At 42.3% G+C, this 18,115-nt stretch overlaps 1 protein-coding gene across 2 annotated transcripts in view; it reads left to right on the forward strand.

Annotated features, from left to right (window-relative positions):
- The window catches only part of LOC122554454 (cytosolic phospholipase A2-like), a 138,410-nt gene that overhangs the window by 86,082 nt on the left and 34,213 nt on the right, over positions 1-18,115 (forward strand). For both annotated transcript variants that reach the window (XM_043699514.2, XM_043699513.2), the window contains 5 exons: positions 730-866; positions 2,510-2,732; positions 9,356-9,470; positions 11,578-11,715; positions 12,967-13,062. In XM_043699514.2, the coding sequence (XP_043555449.2) occupies positions 730-866; positions 2,510-2,732; positions 9,356-9,470; positions 11,578-11,715; positions 12,967-13,062 (709 nt within the window). The remainder of the gene's footprint in view (positions 1-729; positions 867-2,509; positions 2,733-9,355; positions 9,471-11,577; positions 11,716-12,966; positions 13,063-18,115) is intronic.

Genomic DNA, 18,115 nt, shown 5'->3' on the forward strand with positions numbered 1-18,115 from the left:
CAAATAACCACTTTTAAAGTCTAATCACTCTCAGACTGTGAACAAAACACATTTAAGTTGTTTTTTTTTTAAAAACACAAGTAGCTATTTTGCAGAACCACTTGAAATTTCACAGTGGCCATTATTCTGGAATGCTTATGAACACAGAAGAATGGACAAAAATCTCACACAAACACCAACAAAATAAATGATGAAGTGATGTTTCTCAGTCTCTTGGTCAAGGGATAAATATTGGTCAAGTTGCTGGGAAACTCGCCTCCCCTTCTTTGAACAGTGCTATTGGATCTTTGGTCCAGTTGGCAGAAAGGCCCTCTGTTTAGCGTTTCATCCACAGGCAATCCCTTTAACAGTGCTGTGTTCCTTCAATACTTCATTGAACTGTCAGGCAGAGTGATATGCTCTACTCTGTGAAGTAAGATCTGAACTTCTGACCGCTGATGCTCAGATGATAGTCCCATCTATAATACATGGCAGACACTTAATGCAATGCTTTAACTCCCACAGACCTAAATTGAATCTTCTCTCTCCCTGTAGCTCCAAATATCACAAAAATGAACATTAAATCATAAGTGTAATGAGCAGTATTTAAACGCAGAATAAAACTCATCGAGTTACTGATGGTCAGTTGTTACATCACATAGTTAAAGTCTGCTTGGTTTTATAAGGTAACAGCCTGGAATTGTTCTTCATATGGTGTCTGGAGTGTGATATTTCTCTGTTCTATTTCAGGTACCAACAATAGCTATTCTGGGTTCTGGAGGAGGCTTTCGAGCGATGGTTGGGTTTGCTGGTGTTATGAAGGCATTGATGGAATCTGGAGTTTTTGATTGTGCAACTTATATCGCAGGGCTCTCTGGTTCCACTTGGTAAGTTCCATCAACAAGAGTTCTTTATCGACATTGTCCAATCAATAAAGTTTTATTGTGTAAGCTGTTAGAAACTTCAAGCCCCTCCCTGTTTCTGAGGCAAAAAGTCAATATCCAGAATCATTGTAAGATGTTCAGATCAGAGATTATGAGCTAGATTTTCATATTAAGGGTAGGCAGTGGGGGGTTGGGAGTTTTCTTGGCTCAGCATGCCCATCTCAGCAAAAGTTGCTTGGCAAGATGGTGCAATACTGTTGCATGCTGGCACTGAGCCAGCTGTCACAGGCTAGCTTAATGAGACTTCACAAGAGTCCAGATATCCATTAGTCTCTTGAACAAGGGCACACCAGGAAAAGCAAATCTCGATTGAAAACATTTTCCTTTGGACCTACTTGCCATTGGCTCAATGTTCAACTACACAAGATGAAGAAATGTCAAGTGCTTATAGTTTTTGCTATTGACACTTCAAATATTTGGTTGATTGACACTTTTATAGGAGTGTAGGAACAGCAGGCTTTTAGAGAAGTTGAACGTTTTCAGCATTTCCACATACGCCCTTGTTACTATAGCATTCATTCATTCTATTAAAGGGTATAATGCTTGAATGAACTATGGAAGTAGAATGCTATGGGTTGACAATGAGGATATGAAGGATCATTAAATTATAATGGGAAAGGGGGCAGAATAAGTGATTAAAATATTATCTTTGAAAAGATTCCCACATCCTGACTATGGATAATGATGCGTCTGAGGGACTGTGAACAGTGAGTCCTTAAAAAGTTCACCTGTCTCCACAAGGGGTCTGTGCTGGGCCATCACCTTTTCACAATTTACATCAATCACTGGATTGAGTGGATCAAAGTCACAATGGCTACATTTGGAGATGTGACAAAGATAGATAGAAAATATGTTGATGAGCACTGCACGCCAAAAAGCCATTTAGTACACAACATTTAAGATCATGCATGAAGATTGACCACTGGGATAAACATTAAAGGCATACTGGGTCCATTGAACCATTCTGAGCAATACAGGCCAAGTATACTGATGTCCAGAAGTACTTTCTAAAATTTAGCTATGGCCACAAGTACTGAGAGGATCTCAAAGTGCAAGTTTTCACCCTGGATAGGTAGCATCTGAGAGGTGATTTAAAAGATATTTATAAAATACTAAGGCAAAGGTTTCAAATAGTTGTTGTTGTATTTGTCTTTGTGGATTCACATCTCATGCACATAGCCCTCCAAGTAAGTTGGACAATTCATGTTGATGCCGGTAAAGCTGGAAGCTATGAACATTAATTTTGAAACTTTAGCTTTTTAATTCTGCTCTCTTATATTTGCATTTATTTTTATCTAGTCCAGTTATATTGTTAGATCTGACAGACAAGCACATGTCGTGATTTTACTCCATGATCCTGAAGTCCAATGACCCAGGAATGCATCAAGACACACTGTCACATCATGTCAGATATTATGAAAGAAGGGTTGAAGATTTCTTTCAATTTGCTTTCTTTGGGATAGATGGGGACAGAGAAGTTGTTGCCACTGGTGCCAGTGGTGAATGGATGAGAACTTGATAACATTGAAAGGCCTTTGTGTTATCATTGTGTTTACATATCCTTCTCATCCACCCTTCTCAATCAGGTACATGTCAACATTGTATTCTCACCCTGACTTCCCAAGAAAAGGACCCGGCGAAATCAACAAAGAGCTGATGGAAAGTGTCAGTTATAGTCCAATGTACCTGCTGACCCCTTTGAGGATCAGACGTTACATTGAGGCACTGTGGAAGAAGAAGAGGTCAGGGCAACCTGTCACCTTTACTGATGTGTTTGGGATGCTCATTGGCGAAACACTGATTCAAAATGTAAGTTGAGAATATTTCCTATTCCGCAATATCAAAACACACAGCCCAAATGCATGTTGACGATTACAACGTATTTCTCGAAAAAAACAGAAGGTTGAATAGGAACTTTTTTTTCAGTTTAGTCAACACACTCTCTAAATGAAAGATTAAATACTGCAGAAACCGTAGGTTGTTCTGCTAAAGAGGATGCCAATTCTAAGGTCTTTTCCAAACTGTAAAATAAATCATGTTTGGAGTTACTGATTATATTTTTCATTCATTAAATCTACATTTTATGTATTGAAACCATGAAAATTAAGTTTTAAGTCTTTGTGTATGGCATCTGTGAATCATAGTAAAACAATTATATACACTCATGCTGAATGAGAGGTGTCCTGTAAATTATAAAATTATTCAAAAAGGCTTTTGGATCATAATGGACTGCAGCAATATGAGAAAATGACAGGAGATTGGCACCAGATAATAGAACCAGTACAGACATACTGGGCCAAATGACCTAATTCTGCACCGAATCATTCTGTGATTCTGTGCTGCACTAGAACCAGCCATACCTCCCACCAAGCTGTTCCAGTAAGACACTGGCATTAACCCAACTGTTTAGAGAACTTTCCAATTGTGTCCTGCCCTCTAAAAATGGAACACATCCAATTTGGCCAGCTACAACCTAATTAGTGTGATCTTAATCACCAGCAAAATAATGTACGCACTTGTCAAGCCACAATCTACTCATCAGCATTCAGCTTGGTTTCTGCTAGGGCTACTAAACTGTACAGCCCTACAGTCAAGGTTAAAGTGGTAGTGGAAAAGCACAGCAGGTCAGACAGCATGCGAGGAGCAGGAAAATCGAAGTTTCAGGCAGGATTCCTTCATCAGAAATGCTCCTGCCAGAAAAGTCGATTTTCCTGCTCCTCGGATGCTGCCTGACCTGCTGTGCTTTTCCAGCACCACTCTAATCTTGACTCTAATCTCCAGCATCTGCAGTCCTCAGTTTCACCCTGTTGAGCCCTACAGCCTTGGTTCAAACATGGACAGACAAGATCAATTCCAGAAGTCAAGGTAGAGTGACTGCCCCTGATATCAAGGCAATGTTTGCCCAAGTGTGGCATCAAAAGGGCTTGGCAAAATCAATATCAGTGGGAATCATGGAAAGATTTGGCCATTGGTTGTGTTTCATACCAAGCATAAAGGTGGTTATGGTTATTGGATGCCAATCATCTTAGCCCCAGAACATCACTGCAAGAGTTCCTCAAGGTAATGTCTCAGATGCATCCGTTTTTAATTGCTTCATGATCAGCACTAGCTTTGAAAGCCTTATTTCCAATGTGTACTCTCTGGCATTTAGCTCTCTTAGGCCAACAGAGTGAAGAAAGATGCAGTTAAATAAAGACTCCCTCCCTCACTGCTCCCTTCTTCACTTCCTACAGCATTTCAGACACAATGTTGCTGCTGTTTGCACTCCAGCCTCTGAGCCCATCAGGGTTCTCACCTGTACTTATCATGTCTGCGGGCCCACATCAGGATGCTTGTCTTTCTGAAACTCTGCTGACCAGGAGCAGTAACATCTGAGAGTCTATCTTTAGACTAATCTTTCTAGAGCTGAGAAGGATTGCTTCTGGAACTGTGGCCAGTCTTTCCTCACCACCCATTTTCTTCCAGCCATAACCTCTCAGTGAGGTTGACAGGCTTTCTGATGCAAATATGATATTTCATTCCTTAATAAACAACTTCAGCTGCGCCTCCAGTAAGGTGCCTGCAAAACGACCATAGGGGTCTCCTTTCTCTCTGTCTTTTTCTTTACATCTTTTTCCATCCCTCGGATGGATGACATCCTTAGCAATGGTTCCTGCCCAGTGTTTTAGATCAGACCCAAAGCCAATGTAATGCTTACCATATCAAATGCATGACACACACACACACACACACACACACACACACACACCTTGCTCTCTGCAGACCCAGATTGGTTGTCCCACGTAGCAGGGTCTTTAACATGAGCAAAGGTCACTTTAACAGCAGCATAGTGGGATAGTTGATGAAATAATCAAACAGGGACAAAGAAACCAAAGGCAATAACTTGGGTTGTAATTATATGTTGATATATTATTATTAGACATTACACCCACCCTTTCATCAGTAAATCTCTAGCAATGCAAGTTAGTGAGGAACTAGTTTACTAAAACTGATCAAAGTATTTTATGCAGTCAAACTTGCACAATTGCTAAAAACCATTTGTCAAACTAAGATTGTCAAGACAGATTTGTGTAATTTTGAAGTATGCACGTAAGATCTGAGCAATCCAAGAGACCAAAGATAAATGAAGACTGGTCATTTTTATTGTTGCGTGCAGTTTGCACCTTATCATCACGCGAAGTTTAATCTGTGGTGTATTATGTTACGAATACATTCCTGAGAGATAACCTCAATTGTAATAGAAAGAAAGGTCTGCTTCACCAACATCCCTCCTGTCAGACCATTGAGCCAGAGCCAGGCCACATCCATTCACAGTGTGTCCTCCTCTGCAACTCAAATCAGTCTGTAAAAACTAGGCGTTGATGGCTGGAACTTCTCTTCCTGTCAGAAGCAAACACTTTGTTTTCCCTTCACAGGAAAACTTTACTTTTGGCTTTGTTGCAGTGACTGATATTCATTTGCACTGCTTATAATAATATTTATGATGAAGGTCGATCAGCTATATTATTTACACCATGGAATATGAACAAGAACGCCTGTTAGTGGAATGGTGGTTTCATCCCATATTGTAGTATGATGTGCGTTTAAACCTCCAGATCTTCACTATACTGAGATCATCACCTCAGCCTTTGTGTAAATGCAGACAATAACCAAACAGAGACAGAAGTGACGAGGGAACCAGTCAATGATTGGATCAGTCTGATGCAAATGGTTTGTAGGGGGAGCAACACTGAGTCAGGATAGAACCCAATACAGTCAGGAGAAGGACATCCTAATAACACTGACTGCCAGGGAATGCTGCTTGGTAAAAATATTAGCATCAGCCAGTCGGGTGGTGGCTTGGTCTGTGCTGGGGACAGCATCCATTTACAAGTTAATTCAAGATCCATGTTATAACTCCTAATCTGGCCAGGAGTTTCATCTCATCAGTGTCATCATGTAGAACCAGAGCCTTGGACTGCCCCAAACAAGGTCATTGATGCTGGAGGTTAGTAACCTTATATCGCCTAGTCCCGGATGACTGGCAAAGTGGGAGCAGCCAGTATACCTGATAAAACATGACAAATGGGCAATGGCACAACGTGTGTTACAACCAATGGACTGCAGTCACCATTGACACAGAGCAGCAGTAGGGTTAGGGTTTTGGGTACCCTAAGGTCCCACTAACAGCAAACGAGATGAATAACCAGTCAATCTGTCTTGATGGTATTGGTTAAGGGAAAGAAAGAAACACATGTTTATACAGTGCCTGTCATGGCCTCAGCATGGCCTAAAATGCACTATAACCAATTAAGTACTCCTGAAATGTATTAATTGTTGAAATGGATAAAGGCTATGATCAGATTTGAAGAACTCTCTGCTCTTCTTTAAATTGTTCCATGGGATATTTGTCTTTTAGTTACCCACTCACCTTTCGAAGTTTAAATCTTTGGTTCCCTTGTTCTTCGATTTGTTAGAGCTTCAATTTGTGGTGATTTACTTTTTCTGAAGTGGATCTAAAAGATAGCCTGCAGAGGCAGTTTACTTGATTGGTTAGTTTACAAGCATATTATTGTTTGTGGTTGAGTGTTTCCAGGAGGGGATTAAGTTAATCTGTCCTCCCTGCATTAGTGCTTCTTGTGTACTGTTTCATGGTCTAATTCAAGCTAAGGCTTTATTGGCCATTTGTGCCAGAGTAACCCTGCTCCTCAATCCCTAGAACACTCACAATCTATTTGTGGTTATATTTCTTTTTCAATCATTTGACCTTTTAACATGTTTAGACCTTGAATAGTCACAATGTCAATCGTAATCCCTAGAAGATTTAGTAAACATGACTAAAACGAGACGTACCAATTAATGGGAAAATGTTGCATAGCTAAACATATTTTGCTTACTACTTAGCTGTGTGTAGTTTCCTGAGCCCCCCCAACCCAGGAATGCAAAGTTATCTGTAAATTTACAATCATACTTCTCCATGTTTGATTTTATTTAAAAATGAAAATATTTATCCAGGAAGTGCACACTTGAAGGATGACATGCTCTTTTAGAGCAGGTGCAATGTAAAGTCCAGTCCATGTAGTCAAGTAATGGGCAATGTTAACTTTCAGCAGCACAGAGACAGACAGAAACAGATTAACATTTATTTTTATTTCCTCAATTTCTCCCTTTCTTTGTTTCTGTCCTCTTCCCTGAAGACGCTCCCTCGGTAACTCTGTGTTATCCTACATTTCCCTCAGTAATCCAACATCATAAGCAAGTCAAAACAGTGACAATTAGCAGTCAGCTCAACTCTGGGAGAAAAGAAACAAATACCTTAAATAATTCCAGCATTGGGCACCAAGCACAAGAGTGAAGTTCATCTTTACATTCCCAGTGAGATTGAAATATATTTGGTTTCTTCATATATTATGTTTGTCAGTCAGGGTAAATGGCAGCAAGGTGATAATGTGACTGGATTCATAATCCAGAGGCCTGTATTAATTCTCTGGGACATGGATGAAAATTCTGTCCTGATGAAATTTGAATCAATCAATAAATATGGAATTTTAAAAAAGTAAATCTTGGTAATGGTGATCCTGAAACCATTGGTATTTATCATTAAAATGAATCTGGTTCCTGAGGGAAAGAATCTGCCATCCTACATGTGACTTCAGCCACACAGCAATATTGTTAATTCCGAACTGCCCTCTGAAATGGCTAAATAAGCCATTTAGTTGTATTGGGCTGTTATAAATTCGAAAAGAAATTCAAATGGATAAACTCTGTAACATTGGCCTTGATATCGGAAACAACAATGACAAACTTGGTCCCAAAGACCCAGCAACATTTTCCTTATTATTGTATGGGGGCTAGTGTCAACATTGGGAGAGCTGTCTCACAGATGAGTCAAGCAACAGCTTGACTTTGTCCATAAGTTATGATTTTGTGATTATCGCAATATCCCAGATAGCACTATCCCTATCCCTGGGAATGATCTGTCCCACCAACAGGACAGACCCCCCAGGGGTAGCAGCACAGTGTGAAACAGTTGGGAGGCTAGGAGCAGCCAGGCACGTCCCAAAATGAGGTGTTTGAAGTGATGAAGTTACAATATAGAACTGTTTTCATGCCAGATGGTTGAAGCAACATGTAAAAGACAGGGCTGAGCAATCCCACAATCAACATGGGCAAAAAAGCAAAATTACAGTGGTGAGTCGAGAATGACTGCACTTGACATACGATCACATTTGACCAATTGTAGCGTCAAGGAGCCTGAGCAAAACTGGATACAGTGGATATTGGGGGCAAACTCTCCGCTGGTTGGAGTCACTCCTGGCACAGAGAAAGACAGTTGTGGTTGATTAACCATCTGCAGCTGCTTCATCAGTGACCTTCCCTCCATCATAAGATCAGACGTGGGGATGTTCGCCAATAATTCTGCATCATTTGCTACTCCTTAGCTACAGAAGCAGTCCATGACCAAATGCAGCAAGATCTGGACAATTCAGGCTTGGGCTGAAAAGTGGCAAGTAATATTCATGCCAAGCAATCATCATTCCCACTAAGAAACAATCTAACCACCAACCCTTGACATCACTAAATCCCTCACTCTCAACATTCTGAGGGTTATCATTGACCCGAAACTGAAACTGGACTAGCTATATAAATACTATGGCTACAAGAGCAGGGCAGAGATTGAGAATTCAGCAATGAATAACCCCTGACTCCACAAAGCCTGTCTACCAATACAAGGCACATGTCAGAAGCGTGAGGGAATACACCTCTCTTGTCTAGATGGATGCAGTTCTAACAAGTATTGAGAAACTCAGCGCCATCAAGGACAAAGCAGCTGGCTTGATCAGCACCCAGTAAACCACCTTAAATATTCATGCACTCCAGCACTAACACAATAGTAGCAGTGTGTACTATCTGCAAGATTTATTGCAGCAACTAGTAAAGGCTCCTTCAACAGAACCTTTCAAACTTGAGCTCTACTACCTAAAGCAAGGACTGCACATGCATGGGAACAACACCCACCTGCAAGTTCCTCATCATCCTAACTTGGAACTAAATCTGCCAGTTCTTTATTGTCACTATTGATTGCAGCACATACACCACATGGATTGCAGCAGTTGAAGAAGGCAACTCACCAAGAGCAAATAAGGAAGGTCAGTATAAATACTGGCCTAGTCAACATTACCCATACCTTATGAATGAACAAATTTTAAAAATCCATTTCAGTAAGGGGGAAGACGCAGGAACAGAAGACACATTGTTTTGACTGAGACTAGATGTTACAGGAGTTCTGCGAAGCAACCTAAATGGGTGAGCCTAGTGTTCTGCTCAGTTGATTGAACTGAAGAGAAGAATGTAACATTCAAAGCACTGGTGAAGAGGGAATTCATTTTTTAACTATGAAAGCTATTGATTGCAATAAATGCTTTTAGAATGTATTCTTTGATTTGTTGCAGAGAATGAACTCTAAGATGAGTGAGATGAAGGATAAAATAAATGATGGTCTTTGTCCCATGCCCTTGTTCACCTGTCTTCATGTAAAACCGGATGTGTCTGAGCTTATGTTTGCCGGTAAGCTTTTATGGAATAAATGTAATGGAGATATTCCAACAATAGAGTTAGGAGGTCAAAAATGAGTTACAGTCTAGAATTAAACAGCAATCCACCCCTATTCTGGTCTGAACTTGTTATTGGAGAGGGGCATTTTCCTTGTTTTCTCTCTATAGATATATGTTTTGTTTGCATTCTCTAATCATGGAAAAGGAAATCCAGGTAGGAATACTGGAACAGGAGTAGGCCATTCAGCTCCTCAGATTTGTTCTGCCATTCAGTGGGATCAGTGTCACCTTTGAGCTTTAATGTTTTAATTTGCTTCATCATTAATCAAGCATCACATCAGTCTGATTAGAAAGTTTATCAATTTTAATGTGACACATAAACATATGTTCAAAGGATTAAAAGGTACAGAGCAAATTTTAGTGAGGGCAAATATTTAGAAAAAAGGATTTATACAGTCTCTTTTAAAAGATTAGACAAATGATTTTACTTCCTACCAGGATTAAAGGTCCAGCCAACATGTTGAGACGTCCCCAAAGCACCACCCCGCCCCCCCAACACACACATCTCCCCTGACACACATCCCTTACCCTGTCCCACACATGCCCTCCCCCTCTTCTTCACTAACACATCTGCTCAATGTACGATCCTACCTTCAGCACACATCACTCACCTTCCCCAAACAGTGTGCCGCTGGCCCCCAACCCCCTACTGAAGAAGCTCACTTGGCGAATACTCAGGTTTGAACTTTTGGTTTTATTGCAGGAATTCCCTCTGATTCCTGGTCTAAAAGCTGTAACTGATCAATGCGGCTTGGTCTTATTATGATTAAATCAGTATATTTCAAACTTTTAAACTGCACAATTGGTTTGCATCTCAATGATGGGACCATTTGGGAACAATTACTGTAATTTGATGTATTTCATCATTGTAAGCCAAGCTCTGACTATATTGAAGGAATGTGATGTATTTTTAGGTCTGTGAATAGATCTCAGCTCTCTGCCTACAAGGCAGAACTTACTGGGAGGTTGCCCCACTAACATCAACCTGTCCTCCATTTTGCTAGGGGCAGGTGAGTCTACAGTGGCCTTCTTGCACTTATTCCAGTGGAGGCTCCTCAGACAATCTCATGCCTGGCCCTCAGGGAAGAAGAGTGGGTACTATCCTGACTGGAATTTCCCCCACCTAGGCTTCTCCATCAAAACTCCCAAACCCCCTTTTCCCACCTCCCACACAGAGGCCTGCGGTCTCATCCTTAATGCAATACCCCCCCATGGCACTTCCCTGCATCCTGGCTCTGAGTCTTTGACTGGTGGGACTGCTTGTAGTACCAGCAGCGGTCACCACTCATGGTGGTGCTGTCAGTACTACAGCACTGCTGGCCAATCACTGTGCTTGGCCACCCTCTGAGCCAGGACTTCCTTCTGAGTTTGGAGGAGGGAACCCATGCCTGCAGACAATGAATGTTCCTTGGAATGTTAACTAGCAGAGAGACAGATGTTACCATTGAAGACTTGTCACACCAAATCGTTTGAAAATCTGGATGCAAACCAATTATATAGTTTAAAAGCTGAAGAAAGTTAGAGTGGCAGAGCAGAAATACATTAGAGGTTCAAGACTCTGACTTTAAACCCAGCAGAACAGGAATACCCAAGCTATGGTTTGTGCGTCACAGGTTCCCCTCAACACCTGGGAAGCCAGTTGCTGAAGCTGCAGCAATTTTGAGGTTTGAGCTTTGATTTCTAATTTGTTAACTTTAATGTTTTTCAGGCTGCAGATTTTAGAAAGAGTTCTTTTGAAAGATGAATTTGCACTCAAAAGATGAGCTTGGTTAGTATCAAAGACTAGAGACACATGCAAACTCATGGGAACCTGGCTGTTAATTTGAATGTGACCCTAAGACTTGATATAACATACCAGTGTGACCACAAAGCTAGTACACTCTGACATCAGACATACTCTCCCATACGTCAGGGAAAAATTTGTAGTTGCCTTGCAGTATAATTGTGACTCGAAATAGAGTACTTGGAATTTATGAATCAGTGATATTCTCTTTTACAAACAGACAATCATTCACACTGACTCTGCCTTCCTTCCTCGACTTTATCTCTCTCATTTATAGATTGGGTGGAGTTCAGTCCATATGAGATTGGAATGGCAAAATACGGGACCTTCATGCACCCTGGAATCTTTGGCAGCAAATTCTTTATGGGAACAGTGGTGAAGAGATATGAAGAGAATCCACTTCATTTCTTAATGGGTATGTTTGATCATAAAACTCAGTTAAACTGGCTTTCTGGGTCATGTTCTGTTTACATTAAACAAGATGGGATTTTAAGGCCCCTCCTCTAGTGGCATGTTTGGAAGTGAGAAGGGCATTTAATTAAACAGGATGATGGTGTGCCTGAATACCATTGCCTTTATGTCTCTGCCTGGACTGAGCCAGAGCAGGAAGGACAGTGGTCAGACCTATCAGCCCAATCTAATGAAGCCTTACACTCACACTCACCACACACACTCACACCCCACATACACTCACACCCCCCACATACACTCACACCCCCCACACACACTCACGCCCCCCCACACACACCCACGCCCCCCACACACACTCACGCCCCCCACATACACTCACACCCCCCACATACACTCACACCCCCCACACACACTCACACCCCACACACACACTCACACACCCCATGCGCACTCACACCCCTACATACACTCACACCCCACACACACTCACACCCCCACACACACTCACACCCCCCACACACACTCACACCCCCCACACACTCTCAACCCCCACACACTCACACCCAGCCACACAGACTCACACACCCCCATGCACACTCACACCCCCTACACCCACTCACACACTCACACCCCACACACTCACACCCCCACACACACTCACATCCCACACACACTCACAACCCCACACACTCTCACCCCCCACACACTCTCACCCCCCACACGCACTCACATCCCACACACACACATCCTCCACACACACACACTCACATCCCACACACACTCCCCGTACACACCCCCCCACACACACACACCCCACACACATACCCCCCCACACACACACACCCCACACCCACTCACACCCCACAGCCACTCTCACCCCACAGCCACTCACACTCCCCACACATACTCACACCCCCCACACACACTCACATCCCCCACACACACTGTTACACCCCACACACACTCACCCCTGTACGCACACTCACATCTCACACACACTCACACCCCCCCCACACACACACACACCCCCACACACTCACACCCCACACCCACTCACACTCCCCACACATACTCACACCCCCCACACACACTCACATCCCCAACACACACTGTCACACCCCACACACACTCACCTCCCTCACACACTCACCTTCCACACACACTCACGCCCACAAACACTGACAGTGGGAAGTTTAAAATCTTGTGTACCAAAACATACATTCACTTTCATCTTTTCTGCCTCTTATATTGCTAGGTGTTTGGGGTAGTGCTTTTTCGATTTTATTCAACCGAGTACTCGGAGTTACCAGTTCCAACAATCAAAGCTCCACCACGATGGAGGAAGAGCTAGGTATTGTACCTTTCCGTTTTGATTAATCATTAACATCAGGCATTCAAGTCCATTGATACACATCTATGCTTTCAATTAAATTTCCTTCTACATTTCAAGATTACCTGTCTTTGTTTGAACTAAAGTTGAATGTGTTAGTAGATGCATGATGCTACTTTATGGTAGTTATATACCTACTTAATATTGTTCATAAGGAATTAATTGGAAGTTCTCATTTCATATGACCATATTGTGCCAATTGAGTTGGGAAATAAGCAATTAAACTGCAGTTGTTCTACTAAATATTGTGATATTTAATCAAATTCTTAGGTTTTGTGGATGTTTCCATTGGGGTAATTTTATGATAATGGATTACTTTATTTTAAATTCTATCCCTAGTTCGCATTGTATTCATTCATTCAGTCATGCTTGCTGTGTCTGAAGGTACATGTTTAGTTCATTGTCTGCTGACCTTTCATCCAACACCATACTCTTAGCAATTTCTATCAGTTTTGGTTTGCCAGTGATTTCCATTTGCAGGGGCAGAGCTCAGAGGCATTGTGAATTGAACCCAGGCTATTGGTGTTATTCTGAATCATGCATTATCCACCTAAGCAAGCCACATCCTCCTCATCAAAATTGAAAGAACTGCGAACGCTGTAAATCCAGAAACAAAGGCAGCAGTTGCTGGAAAAGTTCAGCAGGTCCGGCAGCATCTGTGGAGAGAAATCAGAGTTAACATTTCAGGGCCAGTGACCAACCCTGAGGAAGGGTCACTGGAGCCGAAACGTTAACTCTAATTTCTCTTCACAGATGCTGCCAGACCTGCTGAGCTTTTCCAGCAACTGCTGAGCTTTTGTCACATCCTCCTCATGTTGTATTGGTGCCATAAAATGTCATTAATGATTTTCGTTCTACTAGAAGCAGGGGCAATGTTGTTCCAGCTCTTGACTGGGATTGGGGTTTGGTGGGGCTGGAGAAAGAGGACAGTGATTGGCTTCGCTAAGGCCTCATGTTGTTAAATTGTGGCCATTTACTGACAAATAAGGGAAAAGACAAATGCGGGAGGGGAAAAGAAAAATAATGAACTAAATTCAACAGCAGAAGATTTGAAAAGGGCTCTCCCTGGCTTGTAGGACTCAGCTATTGAATGAAATGTTTCACGGGGCCACTGGTATTCTCAGTGTTATTCTGAAATGCAAATACAGGGCCTTAGTTTAAAGTAACTGGCAGCCATTTACCAGTGAGGAACAAAATACTGAGGAGAGAGTGAGGTCTGCAGATGCTGGAGATCAGAGCTGGAAATGTGTTGCTGGAAAGGCGCAGCAGATCAGGCAGCATCCAGGGAACAGGAGAATCAACGTTTCGGGCATAAGCCCTTCTTCAGGAATTCCAGCAACACATTTCCAACAAAATACTGAGGCCTAATGACAGGAACTAATCATCTCTGGGACTTCTTGAAATTCCTTTGTTGATCCAGTGGGGTCAGGTCTGGTCAAAACAAAGAACTGTAGATGGTGGAGATCTGAAACGAACAAAAACAAAGGGCTGGAGAAACTCAGCAGCTGTGGAGAGAAAGACAGAGTTAACATTTTGAGTCCAGTGATCCCCTTCAACAGAACTGAACAGAGTTAGGAATTTATGCTGATGACGGTGGTGGGCGAGGGGGAGGAGTGAGACAGATAGATAATGAGAGGGGCAAGAAAGAAAGCAGAGGAAGGGATTGTTGCTAGGAAACCAGGGAAGAAGAGAAGTTGAAGAGGTGACAATGGGGGCTGTGAATGGTGAAAATAGGTTGGCTGTGTTGAGAGCACCCATAGAACATAGAACATTACAGCACAGTATGGACCGTTTGGCTCTCGACGTTGCACTGACATGTGGAATCAATCTGAAGCCTATCTTTCCTCCACTATTTTATTTTCATCCATATGTCTATCCAATGACCATTTGAATGTCCATCCAATGACCATTTGAATGTCCTTAAAGTTGGCGAGTCTACTACAGTTGCAGGCAGACCATTCCATGCCCCTATTACTCTCTGACTAAAGAAACTATCTCTGATATCTGTCCTATATCTATCACCCCTCAATTTAAAGCTTTGTCTCCTTGTGCTAGCCTTCACCTTCTGATGAAAAAGGCTCTCACTGTCCACCCCATCTAACCCTCTGATTGTTTTATATGTCTCAATTAAGACACCCTCAACCTTCCTCTCTCTAATGAAAACAGCCTGAAGTCCCTCAGCCTTCCCTCATAAGACCTTCCCTCCATACCAGGCAATATCCTGGTGAATCTCCTCTGCACCCTTTCCAAAGCTTCCACATCCTTCCTATAATGCGGTGACCAGAACTGTACGCAATACACCAAGTGTGGTCGCACCAGAGTTTTGTACAGCTGCAGCATGACCTTGTGGCTCTGAAACTCAACTCCTCTACTAATTAAAGCTAACACACTGTATGCCTTCTTAACAATGCAGGACAGGACCTGGGGGGTGTGGAGTGGGGAATAAACAAGGAGGGGCGCGTTCACATTCTAAGATGGTTAAACCTGATGTTGAGTTCTGAAGGCTGTCGGTGAAAGATGGGGTGTTGTTCTTTTATTTTGTTGAGATGCCTCTGGAGCACTGCAGCAAGCCTGAGACTGAAATGTTGGCATGGGGGTCGAGGTTGTGTGTTGAAGTTGTAGGCACTGGAAGTTTGGGGTCATCTTTACGGATAGCGTCAAGGTGTTCAACAAAGGGGTCACACAAACTGGAGATTGTCTCCACACTATAGACAAGATCACATTGTGAAGACAGTAAACTAGATTGAACAAGTTGCTTGCTTCATCTGCAAGATGTGTCTGAGGCCTTTGCTAGTGAGGAGGGAGGAGGGAAATGGGCAAGTGTTCCACCTTCTATAGGCGATTGCAGGGGAAGGTGCTATGGAGGTATGAAGAGATGTTGGAAATGGAGGAGAAGAGCATGATGGTGTCCAGGGGAGAATGGTCCCTGGAATACCTGGAATACTGATGAAGGATGGGAGGGGAATATCTGCCAACTGGTGGCACCCCACTGGAGCTGGTCGGAGGTGATGATCCTTTTGACTCAGAAATGAGAAAAGTGAGAACTGAGGATACCCGATCGTTCCTGTGAAAAGGAATGGAAGGAGTGAGGGCAGGAAATGGTTCGGACACTTGACCACCGTAGCACGGAATCCTTGATAGAGAAAACCATTGGACATATCTTAGACTGCCTTGTGGAAGTTGGCATCATCAGTATAGATGCAGCAGAGACAGAGGAACTGGCATAATGGGATAAAGGCCTTTACAGGAAGCAGGCTATGAGGATGTACAGGTAACTGTGGGAGTTGTGAGTGTACCAATTGATGTCATCGATGTACTGGAAAAGGAGTTGTGAGTGGGGGGCCAGAGTAGGACTGAACAATGGAATGTTCCACATACCTCACAAAGAGACAAGCACAACTGGAGCCTATGCGGGTACCCTTGGCAACCCCTTTGACCTGAAGAAAGTGAGAGGAGTTAAAAGAGAAGTCGTTCAGTGTGAGAACGAGCTCAGCCAGGCAGAGGAGGCTGGTGGAGGATGGAGTTGATTCAGAACTTCTTTCCATTCTGACGGGGGGATCTGATAACGGGATTGCACATCCACAGTCAAGAAGAGTCAGCTGGAGCCCACAAACTGCAAATTCCAAGACTGATGTAAAGTGTCCAAAAAACGATGAACGTAAGTGGGGAGGGACAGAACTAGACGGGACTGTTTATTTTACATCTTAAAAAGTAGAATTGGATACTTCTAATAATAAATGTTAATTGGTTAACTTGGATCATTTACTTGATTTTAGTGCAGCAAGATGTTGCAAACCTTTCGTTTGTAATATGAGTTATCCCATCACACAAGACTTCCCAGTTGCTTCACACATAATGGAATGTGTTTGAAATGTAGTCACTTCTGTTATGTAGCTGAGGTAATGAAAAGCCCTGTGTTATTTCCCATCTAGAGACTTATAAACAGTGACGCACATCGTTTATCTGCATCAGAGACAGCACTCATTAATTTATAATGTCAATTTATGGACAGTTTCCTGTCTGGGGAAATCCAAGTTTTATCAATTCAGCATGTGAAATTACACAGGGTCCTCCAGTAAGGAAACATCCAAATTCCCAAGTTGGAATTAAGTTTTCATACTTTCTGCAATTTTATAAGCTCGCAACTTACAAAAATAAAACATTGTTATATTTTCAGATTGAGTGAATGAATTGCCCTGTGATATTCTCCAAGGTTTGAGTACCAATCGAGAGTCTGTGTTGAGTCTGACAATATCAACTCAGGATTGTGAAAGGGCCACTCAAAAGTATCCTTAGTATTCCTGGGATAAAAAGGAGAAAAATCAGTCAAAGGCTGCCATTTTTTGTGCCATTCGTGATTCATGTTGAATAATGTATTTCATGTGGAGTTTCAATGAGGACACATGACTGAATAGGCAGGAGTTAAAAAAGATCAGAATAGTATGTGGCGTGATTGTAGTTTTTGAATTTTTTTGGACTCCATTGCAGTATCTATCTTGAGTATTTTTGTGGGATTACCAAATAAGGTATTCAACCCCATTTATCAAGTGAGATCAAATGACCAAGCACTGAATATCTTTTTGCTGAACTTTTAGTTCTGTTTGTGTTTGACATGTTAGCACAAGATACCACAATGGGACATTATTTTACTTCAGGATCTTGTGTCAGTGGTGTTCACTATTATCCACCCCGAAGGCCACGTTTCTGGGAATGCTTTCTAGTACTGCTGGAATACCTACTAACCACTCCACTTCTGATCATTCTGATATAACCAGTGTCATGAGAAAGGTCTATTCACTGATGAAACTGTACAGACCACACTACCCCGCTAAACCAAACTTTTCTCCTTTTAAACAGCTGATTTCACCCACTAATTCTCATACTAATACTTAGTTGGGAAGATTTATTTTCAAAATAAAATTGCCTGAGTGCCTTTCCACAAAGCAGTTGAGCATGAAGATTAAAAGAAAGTAAACCCCAGAACAGAGATGCTGAAAGATTGAGTTAACATTAA

This window comes from Chiloscyllium plagiosum, unplaced genomic scaffold, assembly GCF_037043375.1.
Source record: "Chiloscyllium plagiosum isolate Xiang-an unplaced genomic scaffold, Cpla_swu_hap1 HiC_scaffold_9, whole genome shotgun sequence".
Taxonomy (NCBI): Eukaryota; Metazoa; Chordata; class Chondrichthyes; order Orectolobiformes; family Hemiscylliidae; genus Chiloscyllium; species Chiloscyllium plagiosum.